Source organism: Dicentrarchus labrax, unplaced genomic scaffold, assembly GCF_905237075.1.
Source record: "Dicentrarchus labrax unplaced genomic scaffold, dlabrax2021, whole genome shotgun sequence".
NCBI lineage: Eukaryota > Metazoa > Chordata > Actinopteri > Moronidae > Dicentrarchus > Dicentrarchus labrax.
In genome coordinates, this window is record NW_026136705.1 from 11,308,815 (window position 1) to 11,325,188 (window position 16,374).

Below are 16,374 nucleotides of genomic sequence, written 5' to 3' on the forward strand. Positions count from 1 at the left end.
CTGGCTGACGCAAAGGCATGAGATGAAGTAAGAGTAAAAAGTAATGCTTATATGTGGAAATCAGTTTTAAAGAGATCTGTGGCTCATGATCTTAATGCAAACTGAAATGGTTTAGCTTCATTATTGGGTGTTTGTCTCATGATGATCACTAAACTCTCCACATGATCAGACAGAATGCTTCCACACTTTTCTTTTTTACCAAACAGACCTTATAAAGTTTTTTTCCTTTACTTATTCAAGCCTTTTTTTAAATTCTCTTCAGACTCACTTTTATTGAGATATTTCAATTAACTCTAAGTGTTACTTCATGGGTACCCGCTGCCACTGTTTCCACTCAGTGTTCCCACACACCCAAATGTTTTACAGCCCTGGCACAGAGCTTTACTGGGCACAGTGGAAAAGCAGTTTAACCTCAACCAGAGCAGCACACTGAGAAGCTGGTGCATTCACATAGTAGCTTCACTGAAAAGGAGCGTCTTTGTGTCCCAACATAACCTGGAGAACACTTAACAAAAAGTGAGTGATTTAATATAAAACTTGACAATCCTTTATTGAGCAATATCAATCCAACAGGCCTCCAAGTCTGACATCCGTTAATAGAAAACTGCATACATATCTGTCCACATTCTCACTTTTCAGGATGCATGTAAATAAATAAATAACACTTTTTATCTTCCAAAACATAAGGGCATCTGCAAACGGAGGCTTGTCTAAATCGTGTTGTGCCTTAACTCCTACAAGTAAAAGTCATCCTCTTTAACATGGCATGCCAAATATATATGTATATTTTGCAAAGCAGCTGCAGTACCATAGTTGTTGAGAGAGTCTTGATGGAAAACGTGAAGAAACGACACAGGAGGGCACAGTACGACGGTTTGATTCAGCCAATCCTTAATGCTGTAAACAAAGCAAACATAGAGATCAATCTGTTTTCATAAAAAATATTTCTACAAAACTATTCAGCAACTCTCGTCGTGTTAAATCAGTTTAGTGTCGCGTCACAGATGGCAGCTATAGGGTTTATATCTATCTTTAAGGACACACACAATTAAAGGTGGAAAATATAAAGGCTTCAGTTCAACTCAAACCTGTCAAAATACTTTCTGCTCTGCAAAGTAGAACTCCAGCGTGTTCACAATAAGCACTCGATGTGAGAACTGATCGAGTCTTTGAAGCAACATTTCAGCAAAATGTACCAAAAGTTGAGTTCACTCTCTGTTGTTGAGTGAAAGGAGACGTCACACTGCACACTCAGACAGAAGGTTCCACTTTATCCATGCATAGATAGTCCTGTATAATTTTGTCAGAATATTTGGCACATGTTCAAACTGGTTATGTGTCTCCTGACTGCAGGTTTTGTCCATTTGGGTTTCAGCACTGACTGTAGCGTCCTGTTATGAGAGAACAGCCGCTCTGTGACTGTTTCTCAATTCCTCGGCCATGTCTCTAGTGTCAAACGTTGAGCAGGAGAGGGGTTGAGGTGGCAGAGGTCGGTCTGTCCGGTAGGTGAATGTAGTGCTGACAGATGATGACAGAAAGGTGTTGCAGTGCCTCTGATGACAGTCTCCAGCTCCTCTTTTCAACGCTGGTCAGGTCTCAAAGTACTTGTAGATCTGAGAGACGTACAGCATGACGCTCTGCCAGTCAGGCCTGTCTGTCTTCATGAGCTCCTCAATGTCCTGTTTGACACAAAAAAGAGGGGAAAGAACAATTAAGTAGGTAGGTGGAGGTTTTATAGATCTGAGACCACTGTTGGTATTGTCATCTCACAGGAGGCTTTTAAGTGCGACAAATTGAAAATATTTCCATTACTTAACTCATACTTAAAATTGATTGCAAATAGCAGTTTCCATAATTCTTTATATAATCTTTGTTGTTCGCAGCCAAACAACAAATAAAGGCCTGAAACTTGCTCCCATCTTATCAACCATTCACACACATTTGTGGCACCTTTGACCTGTATACATTATGTTGAACAAAGAAAAATAATTTAAAGAAATTATGATCTTTTTTGTCACCAACAGTGTGATATTTCATTGTTTTTTTATGTAAATACTGGTAATATTGGTAATATATGGTGAGCAGTGTTATTATGAAGTCACTCTTAATAAATGCCATGAATGTGAATGTTAAAGATTTAGCCCAGTCAGATTTAAACATGAGAACACAGGACAAGAATGTGCACAAGTTTCATCACATCAGACGGACACAACCCAAAATCAGTCCATCGTATGTATTTTTTTAAGTATACGTTTATTTTTTTTTCAGAGCAAAACAACACACAAAACAACTTGGCTCACAAACAGGAAAGAGACTTAGGCATTACGTAAAAAGTATATCTAATCCATTATCGGACATAAAATGCTCAAAATACATAGTATCTGGCAATCTGGCAATATATTTAAGTATGACCTTATACCACTGTATTTTAGTTGGGACTGTGTCTGTTATCCAGTTCAGAAGTGTGCACTTTCTTGCACTGAATATTGGCATTTTTATAAAGAAATCAGAAATAAACCCATTAGTATGCATACTGATTTTATATTATTATTATAAGATATAATAATTTATTCATTTCCTGGCCCATAATATACCAAAACCTCTGTATTTCCCAGCAAGACCACAGGCTGTGGGTAAGACTAGCTGTCTCTACTTTTCACTTAAGACACAGAGGAGGGAGGTCAGCATCAAACGTATGGTACTGGGAATGGGACGCATGGGCTCGGTGTAAAACTGTAAACATTTTTAATATTATTCTTCTTTGTTAACTGAACCACTCACTCATTTTTTCTTCAGTTGCTTTGGTGCAATTATCAAATGAAAATAATGTTTCTCAAAACAGTGCGTGAATTCTGCTTTCATACAGAAACTGAAATGTATGAATACAAATATCTTCAAATGCATTCGGCTCTGTGATTAAAATCGATTACACCGCTTTTAAAATATGTATTACTCTCAGTCAGATGTCTTCATTGACAGGCTCATTAGGTAAATCCTCAGATGCAAAATATTCAAGTCAATGTCACAACCTTTCAAATATGCAGTAAGTAATTTGGTGGTGTCATAAAAAGAACCACATGTTGGTTAATGTAGTGTACAGATGCCACTTCTCTATCATTTCTCTCCCCTCTGAGTGTTTGGATGGCCAATGAAGTGTTGGGGGGCATTTACTTTGTTTTTCTTGTTTTTCTTATTCCTGATCAACTTTCTGTGTGGAAGAAAGTAGGTCTCTGCACAGCTGTCAGACAAAACATGCCTCAACTCAATGAGAAATCACATAAAGAAACATTTTTGTGTCATACAGTTCTTAGACATTTGACTGCCTTGACCTAACCAATAACACGTCACTTTGGTGGCAGTGATGAACTTATTTATGATTTACTTCTGAAACAAAAGTTAAATGTTTTGAGAGTGTAATGAGCTTTTGCAGGACAAATACATGTGTTGTTCTGTTCAGTATAAAATGAAAATTCCTTAAAATGTGTTAAGACACACTGCATTATGAGACTCTGCTCAAGACTCTGATCAGCTGTGTGAGGCTGCAGGCGGCCCCTTAGAGACAAGTCCTGGCTGACAGTGATGAGTCAACAGTGAACCAAGCTTTCACATGACTGGCGCCCCGGCAGCTTTCAGTACAGTCACCTCCATGATGTCTCAACCTCCTAACAGAAGGAGGATCGGCTCCTCTCTGGGCTGTGTCCGAGGGTTTTGTTTATGCAGCAAAGACAGAAGGAGTAGAAAACAACATATGGTAAGTCTGTCAAAAGAGACTAGAGAGAGCCAGTGGTTGTTTATTTGTTTATAGTTTTTAATTCACTGACATGGGAACAAGTTTGCCATGTCAGTGGATCCAATCTTGTGGCCACAAGCACGTAATGGAGAATTAATAAGACAAAGAAATGTGATCTTTGGTCTCCGAGAAACATTTAAGGCTGGTTTACTTCCTTGCAGATGTCCAGCTGGCTTCTTCCAGATTTAGAGCAAACGAGCTGTTAGACTGATTTGTGTATTTTTTATGTCATCTCAGAAGTTCTTTTTGTTGGACTTTTAGAAAGAACAAATATCCAACTACATTCATCTGTTTCCATCAGAAGTGCACAGAGAGTAACAATGCGGGAAAGTCATGCACAGATGAGGTCACATTAGTTTAATCCTTACATGTCTCAGACACTCTGCAACCACCAGTGTGTGCAGCACCAATACAAGTAGGTCTGGGGAGGAAAACGTTATTCCCATTGGCTGCAGATTATTCCTCTTAATCTGACCTTTTTATCTGTTTACTCAGGAAGTTGTGTGCGTGAGGAATTCACTTGACCTGGTCAGCATTAAACTGTTTAGTGTCCACACTCTTACTGGAAGTGATATGTGTGTTGAAAAGAACATGAAAAAAGTGGTAAAAAAACATAAAGGTTGTGTGTTTGTGTGAGCAGATCCTGATATATGACCTGAAGTGAAGTTTTATATAAGACAATGAGTCAGGATCTGGGACAGTTCACAGCCAAAGTACAATGATGTAGTTTTATCCCAAATAATCACCATGATTGTAAAGGCCCTAAACATATATTTTCTTAATCCGCGTCTCACTGTGGTCAATGAGATCTTATAGGACACACAATATTTTCTACCAACAGTTTCGTTTCACTGGACAGACTTCTGAATTTATGTTTTTGTCAGTGTTTTTCTCTGGTTTGAAATGAGCTGCTCAAACCATACGCACACAGTCCTCATGAAGAAGGTTGGCCAAGTTTGTGTTTGTCATTATTTTTTAATGTTATAGAGAAAGGATTCATTTATTTTAAACCATGTTGTCAGTGGATTGAAGGGAAAATCCATCCTAAAAATAAATGAATACTTTTACTTCTATTTACTTTACTTATGTTTATCTCCTTTCTTGCCAAGAGTTAGATGACCCTCACATCATTTCTTTTTGTTACTGTGAGGTTGCCATGCAACCAGCCAAGACTCCAGGAAGTCAATGCACTTGGCCAAGAAATAGTCTAACATTTAACGCTCTGTGAAAGGCCAACATGTCATTTTTAGTAAGGATGGCTGGCAATGATCGCGGGCATGTCTACATGACTAATTTGTCACGTAGGATATGTCAGGCTAGGGCGGTCGTCCACTTTGGTCCTGTTTGAAATATCCCAACAACTTCTGGAAGAATTGCCAAAACGTTTGGATAAAAAAACTATAAAAACGGCTCATTGTAAGGTAACAGAAACAGAACGATTCTTATTTTCAGGTGATCATACACTTGAAAACATACCTATGAATATTCTATTCCATTTCTGCCAACAGATCCTCCTAAATGTTACACACTGGACCTTTAAAAGGTAGACAGTTCACTTCAGCTACCATTAGCACTTTGCACAGCGTCACTGGATAGAAATATGTGGGTGATTAGAGTTTGAGTGTTTACAGCATGGCAAAACACAGACATTTACTCACAAAGTCTAAATATTTCACTTAAGCAGCTGGTTGTTACTCAACCATTTCTGACCAGAGCTGCTAATTTTTTCACAATGCAACTAAGCTAATCAAACTCAAACTATACCTGAATTATGCATTACGTTTTTTTTCTCTTGATGCAAAATGTCGTAGATTTCCAGGGCACAGTGCTGGAACAGAGGCTCAAGGCAATCAGGCAAAAAAGGACTCACTAACTGATATGACAGAGTTAAGCTCAAGACTTCCAGGAAGAAAAATGGTCCAACACAATGGCTGTGGGGCTCTGTTCTGAAGATGGACATCCTGAAAGTTTGGCAAATCAAAGTGCACTGGTTCCAATTAGTCTAATCAAAGGGTCTACTTGTGTTATCTAAATGGGTTTATTTGTGTGTGGGCGTGTGTGTGAGGTCTGTGGCAGATCAACTCACCAGGGAGGGTTTGATGCCAATGCTCTCGGCGGCCTGGAAAGCCAGGGTCAGATTCCGAACCTGAAGGAAAACAAACCATTGGGTGTTGAGGCACTGTGAAACTCCCTGCACCACGTCATCCTACAACACCACACATGGAGGTTCAAACAGCAACAGTAAGCCCACAAATACATTTATAATCCTTTACAAACTAACTAAAGCATATGTCAGCCATAGCTTGTTTGTGTGAGAATTTCAGTGTATTATATTATCCCTTATGTTTATAAGTGTAAAGCTATACTGGACAAAACCTCTCAAAATAGACCTGTCAGTGAGCCTAACTAACATCCCCAAGAACTGAATCCCTTTAGATTTAGCCTGATGCCCCTTTTGTTAATAGAAGCCTGAACTTACCAACATAATATCTTTGGCTTCTTTCAGTCTCTCTCGACCTCAAGTTCAATTTATGCCTTTTGAATTGAGAGTGCAGGTCCTTAAACTGCTTATCGCGACTCTCACCAGCACTCGAAACCCATCATATAACCTGCCTCTAGACATCAGCACAGCTGGGATGATTAATGAATAAATTATGAATTGTTAATAATTAGTTCTGCAGCTGTAGACTGCTATGTGAAAGAACAACCTCTCTTTCACCTAAAATATAAGTCCACCTATAACCCTGTTTTCTTACATCTATGATAAAGGGCGAAGGAGGGCAGTAATGGGATTATTGGAGGACAGATTATACTGGGAAGAGGCTGGGTGTTTGGGCCTCGGGGAAAGTCACTCAGCAAGAGTTATTAAAGCCAACACGCGTCTATTGAATTATTCAGAGAGATGGGCCGCGCAATGTCTCTGTCATCAGCTCAATGTAACGCCAATGGGACCACCCACACACATCCTACATGACTAATAGGAGGTCACGTAGGATGCGTCAGGCCAGGTCGGAGGTGTTTGTCTACTGTTTTAATGTTGTAGCAGGCGAAAAAGACCAACAGTCCCCAGAGAACCATACTGTTTTCAATGCTAATGTATATATCACCTGCATGTTCACATTACAGAGCCGTCAACACTGAGCCATACAGTGGCTGCTGCCCTCAGTTACAGTATGACTACACAAAAGCTACATTCATAATTCATCTTCTGGCTGTGCTTTAATGCTGTGTGGATAATATTGCAGACCTATAAAATGTATACAACTTCATAAAGGAAGTCTGGAATGTGCAGCTTAATGGTGGAAAAAATTACTCCTGGAAAAAATGGCTTCAAAGCATTACAGAGATTTTATTTTCCTGCTGGCAAACATGCAATCTTTCAGACCTACACCGTATAAGCAGACCATTTTCACAGTTTACAGGTTCACATTTTCCACAAACAACTTATTGTGGCTTTGTGTGTGGCGTTTTCTGGAGACACAATTCTGTAAATCTATGTCGGAGAGAGGACCACAAGAGAATGAGCATGCAGTTTGTTTGCTCTACTCACAAATCAGAAACAACACTTACTACAGGTCCAAAGAAGTTAGCAGCTATTCTTTCTTTAAGGCAAACTGAGCTCTGCCAAGCCACTGTGAAGAATTCACCGTAGTAAACAAACGCATTTGTCTTCCCTGGTAAATATCCTCATGACGTCGGTTTTTGTATTAACTCAACCTCATATAAAGGAAGGGATTTTCGCAGAAAAAGCTGAAGAATATATAAGTATGTGTGGATCACGACCCAGTGATGACTGAATCCAAGTATGGAAGTGAGTTGGCATTTATACGACGTAGGGGATGTAGGGGTTGGAGAAAATGTGTGTGAGGAAACAATAAATGTCATGGAATGCGGAGAGAATTTGTGTGCATGGAACGTGTCCTACGTGTGTGTGTCCCTGCTATAAATACACTGATTTCCGTTTAGAGTGCTTAGGTTGCACTTTTTATCTACTGGTGAAGCACTGACCTACCTGTTGAGACTGAAATGAGATTAGTACTGGAGTGTGTGTGTGTGTGTGTGTGTGTGTGTGTGTGTGTGTGTGTGTCTTCCTGTAGTATCCTACCTTATCTTGACTGATGAGTTCCTGGTACGGGATATGGGCAGGCAGATATGTGTGCAAGAGGGCACAGAAAGCCAGGCCGTCACTCCAACTACTGCTGAAGTTGGTCACATCAATATTCTGTAGATGGAGAAGAGAGGAAAAAACATACATCACATCATAAGACACAAGTGAGCCAAAGTCAATATCATGCATAATGAGGTTAGAGTGCCCATAATATGGTGTGAAAGCTAGCTTCTTGACAACATGAACAGGCCATGAAGAAAGCCATTAAGTCATACAACCACAGGAAACAACATCAAATTTCAAATGTAATGCCATTATATGCTGTTCTGGGTCTCTCAGCGTCCATTAATGCCTGGTCGTGTTTTCCTTTAGAGGATGTCTTCTTAGATCCCATTTAAGCCTCTGACGCTCTCTCTGATCTCTCCTCTGGGTGAAGAACGTGCATAGCAGCACGTCCAGCCTGTTGTGTTTTTGTATGTGTGTGCAATTCACAGAGCATCATCACCTCGTACACCCTACTTACAGCGTATTCAGCGCCTGATAACAGTAGAGAGTTCGTAGGAAAGACTTCCTCTGGGCCATTGTTTGGCGTTGCAGGCCCCCCTGTTGGATAGATAACTTATTTCCTGTGTCTTCCTCGTCAATCCCTCCAGTGAGCTTTGCGAATGGGGCTCACAGCCAGGGAGACTCTCTTGAGTCAGAAGTATGCCTGTGAGACATTGTAGGCCTCCAATTCACATAATGAACCTGTGAAAGTTACAGTATTCTGATCCAGGTCCATTGAGTACATTTGGAAATAGTCAAAGAGCCCTAAAAGCCGACATGCTTACATTTTGTTGAATATAGCAGTGTATTGCTGCCACCATGACACAAAAATATATATCTTTTTAAAGTTTTCAAAACATCCATTTCCCATTAAAATTTGATATTTTTCGTGTTATTATGACATATTTTCTAGTTATAACTAGATACCAAATGATTCAGTTTTTACAAGAAATTTGTTTTAACAACATATCACTTTATTTTGTATCTAGATTATATCTTGCTAAAGCAAACATTTCTCGTTATAACATGAGGCGCTGGTATATGGTGTAAAAATGAGATAAAGATCCATCATTGACTGAAGAGACGCCATAGCCTATAGAGCAATCATATAACATATGACATTATGTATTAGGACTGTGGGTTTTGTATGCATTATTTGTGCACCTATGTGTGTATTTGGTATCAGTGATTGTCAGTGAATGGACATCTCCTACACTCCCACCACCACCTCCTGACAGTGCGAGCAATAAGCACAAACCCAGATACAGTGACTGACATTAGGGATGATGGTATTAATGTGCCCTTCTCTCTCTCTCTCTCTCTCTCTCTCTCTCTCTCTCTCTCTCTCTCTCTCTCTCTCTCTCTCTCTCTCTCTCTCTCATCAGCACCAAACACAGCTCACCCTCTGGCTAAGACCTGCCTCCTCTTCCTGACTACATGCAATACCTTATGAGGCTGTATGCCTATATATGTATCCAGCCCACCATCAGCCTTTCACCTCTGTCAGACCAGAGATCAAACTCTACTTGGGTAGTTTCACTTGCACATGTATAGTTTCACATATTTTTTAATCTGGAAAAAACCCACCGTTCTGCTTGAGCTGTTATAAAAACAGAATCAATGTTTTTTTAATTGTTTGGGATAAGCACTGCATTAAATATCTTTGGGTACATCTATGTGTCTATACACACAGCATTAGCTCTAGTGAGATGCTAAAGATTGGACATGCAGCCATGTGTTTGTTTACAGTTGCTCTAAGCCAGAGGTCTGAGGACAGAGCCCTGCTGATTTATTAACCAGTGACTGATCCATACATGAGCCAGGTTAATGTTATTAACTACCTGATGGGATAGAAAAACAGCAGAACTCTGAGTCCTGAGGCCAGGAATAAAAAATCACAGCTCTAAGTCACTGCAGTAATGAATACCCCCCGAGCTCTGAAGAACTGTTGACAAAATGTGTTATTTCTGATTGCTTTCACTTGTCTGCTTTGGCGTTATGGATGCCAGTTACCCCGGTTTAAAACTAGTTTCAAGGTGAGCGGCTGACAAACAGTAGGAGAGCAGGCAACTGAACTGATACGCATCCTGCCTTCAGAAGCAAACCATGTAAAATATTTGTTTATTGTTCTCACACTGATCGAACCTGGTGGTCACTGGTATGAAAATGTGCTTTTAGCTAAATGTGTTTTTATCTACTTTTTCAAAGAGTTGGTCAGTTGAACAGTCCACCATTTTGGTCCAGTCCACTGAAATACCTCAACAAATATTATATGGATTGATAGGATGACTGTCGCTGACTTTTCATTCAAGTTCCCCACAGGATGAACTGTAATAACTTTGGCAATCCCCTGACTTTTCATCTGGTGCCAACAGCAGGTCAGAATTTCTATCTGTCCAATACTTCCCATACTCCCACGCTAAGACACAGTCACGCACCGTAGACGCCACACGTTACTCAGGTGGTCGATATGTGAACAAGCCGTAAGACGGTGAACGTGGTAAACATTAAACCTGCTAAACATCCACATTTTAGCATTGTCATTGTGAGCAGAGTTGGTAGCACGGCTGTAGACTCTTGTTAAATGTTAATAAATGTCATGTTTTGTTAATATGACCATACAGTAAATATTTAATTATGTTACTGTTAATCTCCCTAGCAGCATGCCAGTGTGCATCTATGTACCTTAAATGTGATTTGTTAAAATACTAAATAAAATATGAGTTAGAAAAGTGTAGCCACTGATTGTTGTCCAACCGAGCATTTGTGGTAACAATGGGATCCGAAGGAGCAGCTGCTCCATCTGAATGAAGCATGCACAGTGCTGGGCTCAGGCTTTCAGGTTGTGCGTGATCAAGAATCAGTCACACTAACTGAAGATTAATCAAAAGAATCAGACATATATATATAAAAAAAAAACTCAACTACATTATATACTTTAATAACTACTTTGCCACTTCTCAGCATGTAGTGTTAATTAACAGCTATGTTTTACATCACTCCCAATAGGGATGTTAATTCTGCAGATAACATTTAATCTTGTTTTCATCCATAAGCTCTGATGGTATAACAGAGGCTGAGATCTTTGGAGGCCCGAGTCTCTTCTCCATCAGTCACTGCCTGTCTGCTATATCTGGAGGGCAGACCTGTGCAGTCATGTCAGCCCACATTCCTCTCATAACTCCCCCCTCTCTCTTTCTCTCTCTTAGCTGGCTCAGCAGCAGCAGCAATATTATCACTGTGTGTGTGATGTATGTGCAGAGTGACACACACACACACACACACACACACACACACACACACACACACACACACACACACACACACACACACACACACACACACACACAGGGAGTGATAGGGGGTTAGTCAGACCCCCGAGACTCCGAGACTAAGATATACAATAACAAATAAGCTGATAAGAGAGGTTGCAGAGGGCAGTTTGCATATGTGTATCTGGGTGCTGGGATGGTCTGAGGAGAACACAAGTCCTAATCCAGAGTAGGTAGGTGTGTTCGAGTTCAGGGTGGGAATGGGAAAGGAAAGGGGTTAGGGGTGGGGGGGTTCATTCAGGGTAGAAAGAGAGGGAGAGGCATGAATGCTAAAACAGCAGCGGACAACAACAGCTCTCTGGGAGCCGGCTCAGAAAAGCAAACACAGCATCAAGCGACAGGAAGCGTCTCGCTCGGCACAAAAGGCAGAGCCGTCGCTTTTTAGGGCTCAGAGAAAGAGAGTATGGGAGAGAGGCAGGGGCTTGTACAGCGAGAGGACTTAACAGTGAAAAAAAAGAGAGAGCGTTGAGTTGATCTGTGTATATTTGCTTTGGTCTGCCTTTAAGTGGAAAGCAGATACGATCTATGATAACATCAATAGTTAAATTATTGGTAATACTGAGCCTGGAATTTTTCATAAAGTAACAAAATGCAGACACAACTTTTCCTATGAAGAATGGCCCCATGCTACTCCTCTACTCTCAGCCTTTTAATGGTGCACACTTTTAAAAACTCAAATAAAGTATCACAAAGAGCAGGCAGCAAAATATTTGCAGCTACTGTAGAAACTGCTTTAGCTAGAAAGGACATTACAGGCCAAAGACATGTCACATCCATCTTTTCTGCTGTAAACCATTTAGAAATTGAATTCACAGACGATCTGGACAGGAGCCAGGCACTAAACATCACACAGACGGCAGTTAAACACTTTGCCGCATAGAAGGTAAGTGTGTGCTCTCGGCTGCCACGTGTAAATGCTACTGGCCTGGTGTCACACCCAGCAACATGGAGTAAAGCCCCTCAGCTGCCATGCTTTCATGACACTTGATACCCAGATGTCAACGTGCCGTTATTACAATAATAAGCTCTTAGTCACGGCTCAAGAATGAAAAAACATCCAAGCACAATGCAACATGCAGTGAGCGGGCAGGGAGGGATGGAGGATAGCTGTGACTGTGACACACAACATGCACGCCCAGTTTGTTAAAAAGCCATCAGTCTAAAGGGTGAAAGCAGGAGACATCAAGCCTGAGAGAGTCGTCAGACTGATGAGCTCGTCTCAGTATATTTTCTGTCGCAGAATGTCTCTACCTCGCCCCGACTGAGTGAGTAGGGCAAAAAGAAGACAAGAAAGTTTGAAATGGAGGGACAAAGAGAGAGAGAGAGAGAGAGAGAGAGAGAGGCGGAGAGGGGAGATAGGGGAAGAACGCCCTAATGTACCTTGCAATGAATCATAGTCATGAGCAATGACAGGCTGAAAGCCCAGGCAGACGGGACCGTCGAGATAAAGACAGGGCAACAGGGAAGGTCACAGAGCTGGTGGAGCCGGGGAGCTGTGCTCTTGATAGATTCACCTGGTCTCTACATACCATTTAATGGACCTATTCTGCACACAGGACAGGATAAAGAGTGGCGACGGTGTTACGGGTCAAAGAGGGCACAAGAGCACACAGGTCAACTGTAATTAAGATTAATGATAGAGCTGCCTTTGATTGAAAATGTTCACCTATCTGACGATAACATAAGAGATATTATTATCATATAAAAAAGATCTAGATTATCTCCAGAGCCTAGTACAACCACTGATTGTAACTCTAGGAGTCAATATGTCCTTATAATTGTATGACTTTGTATCTTTGATCACCACTATAATTTATTTATGTACTCTTACATTCCCCCTCGCCTCGGGGGAAAACCATAGCTAAATATTTGACACAGATATCGTTTAATGATTCTGATTATTGGTGATTTGCGTAAAAAAAATCTACCGGTATACGGCACATTTACTAAATTCATTTTTAGCAGCAGAAGAGCGAGCACTCTACTATGATCAGTCTGTTATTTTACAGTGCACTGTTACAGTTAATCCTACATTATTAGAACTTATAGTAATGGTTACTCTTTGAACTCTACTCTCTTCCCGTCCTCGATGTCTGACCTCCATTCCACACTCGCTTGGGGTTCCATTCCTGTCTCTTCAATGGCTTTGTGTGTGTATGTGTGTGTGTGTGTGAGTTTCCCAGACGAGGCCGGATGAGCTGTGCTCTGTCAGGCCCAGCTGAGCCTAATGTTCAGAGCCTTTGCTCATTGTTCCCATCTTGAACAAACAGTGCATTTATTTTTGTTTGGCTTCTATAGTTAATTGAGAAAAAAAAGTTTAAAAAGTGTCCGGAGCGGCCCTAAATTAAGACATCAAAGCACATGATAAATATACAGTAAGAGGCTAGAGTGTTTTCCAACAGACCACACGTTCAAGAAAGCCTTGAACGTAGCCTAAAATTGTAAAACTGGAACCACAACAAGTAGACATTTTGCTTCTGAAAACAACAGTTGTGTGGACATTTTGTAAATAAGGTGGAAAGAATTCACGGTGTACATCAAAATATCTGACACAAAAATAGAGATCTTGCTATTTAAAACTTCAATTAGATTTTAGATTAGATATGACAATGGTGCTTGCTTTGTGATTCCTTGTGGTCTGGTTGCTGTCCAACCATAATGTCCATTCAAACAATGTAAAGACTTAGATGAGATGGACAGCAGGAAAAAGTGTTAAATATACACAGAAAACACATAACATCCAGTTTCAGGCAGTGTGGCCGTACAGCAGTATGCTCATTCGAGTCAGCTCTTGCAAACTGCCTTGAAAACCAGTGTGACAGAAGTTGTATAAAAGCGGTCTTGTGTTTCAAGTCTGTGTCCAGTCCAGCACTGACGTGCACAGAATCCCTTGTGAATACCAATTTCCTGTGAAAGGCCCCTTCAGTCTGTCCCACAGGGCAGAGTCAATCAGAGCCAGCTTAAGGTCTTCACTGATCGATCTGTGCTTCCAAGAATCTGACATTTGAGGTGTGACTGAGCCTGTCTGGGCTCACATCTCCTCCTCCACTGAGAGTTTAACACAGGTCAGGTATTCAACTGCTCTAAGGACCTCGGCGTTAGTGGGGTATGGAGGCAGCTGGTGGGTAAACACACCCCTTCACACACCACATTCTCCCTCAGGGGTTCAAGGGCTCTTCGCCATGGCGATATCACGGACATCTTACTCGTGTGCGTGTGTGTTTACATGCATGTCATTTGCCATGTTTTCCCTTTTTCTTTCTCTAGCTGTCACAGCCTGTCCAGAGACAAGATCCATATGGCAGACTCGTGTTCACACCAACACATCCACACACATTCGTCCATACATAGAGACACACATACACCTGGGGCTAAACTGGATGCCTGATTTAAGGCACGTAGGCCATGGTCACTGCTTTCATTATGTTTTTTTTCCTTGTCACCTGAATGCATTAAAAGAGCAGAAAAGCATGCATTTGCAGAACCACACGTAAGGTGAGATGAAACTTCATTTGAGTTTTTTTAGCACATGACACACTACACTGTGGTCTAATTTCATCATCTATCTGTGATTATTACAAGCACTCATCTCTCTCATCCCGTTATTGATCACAGTAAATGGGGAAAGTGTGACATCAGGCTTTGCATCATGCTATAATCACATAGATTTACTGTGCCCTTGGCAGCTATTTGCACCTAAACATCAAATAACATCCCCGGCATGCTTACAATAGCTCCCGTTTTGTGTTTCACTTTAATTAGGCTGCGGTTTGACCAAAAGGTCCGCCAACAATAGGACTGTAATAACAACTGGCACGAGGCTGACCCTCCCATCGGCTTTGTCCCCTTCTCTGCTTTTCTGGCTCCATGCTGGCAGATGAGCATGATATAAGAGCTTGTTTCCCGACTCCACCGTTTGGGAACGGAGAGAGGATGGAAAGTGAACAGCAATGGTCAAAGCCGCCTCTTCAAAGAGAACATTAATTATGTAGCCAGAAGAAGCCAAGCATAAATTACAACTGGGTGACTCTTTATACTAAAGAACCAATTAGTGTTGAATTATTACCTCTTTGACCTTAGTCCGCAGCAGAGAAGAAAGGAACCGCAAAGTGCATGAGGATGTATTGATAAAGCTAAACCTCACTAACCTTTATCAGAGCAGAACATGAGCATGACAGAGAGGAAGAAAGACGAAGCAGGCAACCTGGATGTGGTTGTATTTTGGGCAATCGTCGCAGCCTTTGCTGTCCTGGAGCTTCAAACTGTGTGACAGATCAGTCAGTCTCTCTGGACATTAGGCCTGTAATTAGTGGTTTCCATCTGGACGAAGGCCTCATGCCACTGTAACAGCCTGACCTTTCACCAGAAGCTCAACATGTCCTCTGACAGTAACCTTTTCCCTCAGACTCGCCATGAGACTCAAGTGCTGAGCACTCAACTGGCCTCCGCATACTGTAACTGATGCACACACACACAAACATAGTATATATCCGTGCATCCTAGAGAACAGAAATCCCTGTGGAAATGGAGGAAAACACTCAGGAGGCACAGAGGAAAAGCTGCTTTCATATATGTCTCTGCTGTGAAAGTTAAACAGCAAATGTAAATATTGTAAGATGTTCTCTGAACAGGTTTGTGAAAACCTGCCACTAGTTCAATCGCACATAGATATGCAAAGAGATAAACATGCAAAGGGGTGATCAAATGCCCATAAGACGAGACACTAGGGGCGGCCCAGTAGCCCACTGGCTGTCAGAGTCCTACTGCAGCGGTCCGGGTTCGAGTCTGGCCCAGAGCCCTTTGCTGCCTGTCATCCTCTCTCCTCTCTCTCCCCTGCCTTTCCAGTCTCTGACTACTATTCGTCAAATAAACCGAAATGCCAAGAAAATAAAAAAAACAATACACTATAGGCCAGTCACACTTGTTCTAAAAATAGACATTTTTTAAGGTTAACTGGCTTATAGTCTGTGAATGAATCCACTTACTGGTCAGGCACACATGGAGGAAATTCACAAAGACAAAGGATCACAGCTCGAATCAAGAACAGTTACTCCAGGAGGGGACTGATTATGCCACAGACTGAAACACTCCGAGTAACC

General features: G+C 41.3%; 1 protein-coding gene across 4 annotated transcripts in view; it reads right to left on the bottom strand.

Annotated features, from left to right (window-relative positions):
• Window positions 1–524: 524 nt before the first annotated feature.
• The window catches only part of specc1 (sperm antigen with calponin homology and coiled-coil domains 1), a 69,342-nt gene continuing 53,492 nt past the window's right edge, over window positions 525–16,374 (bottom strand). For 3 of the 4 annotated variants that reach the window (XM_051399984.1, XM_051399983.1, XM_051399986.1), the window contains 3 exons: window positions 7,896–8,012; window positions 5,877–5,936; window positions 525–1,679 (listed from right to left, as the gene is read on the bottom strand). In XM_051399984.1, the coding sequence (XP_051255944.1) occupies window positions 1,590–1,679; window positions 5,877–5,936; window positions 7,896–8,012 (267 nt within the window). In that variant the 3' untranslated portion in view covers window positions 525–1,589. Of the gene's footprint in view, window positions 1,680–3,639; window positions 3,694–5,876; window positions 5,937–7,895; window positions 8,013–16,374 lie in introns of those variants that run through there. The other variant, XM_051399985.1, reaches the window with a different exon arrangement.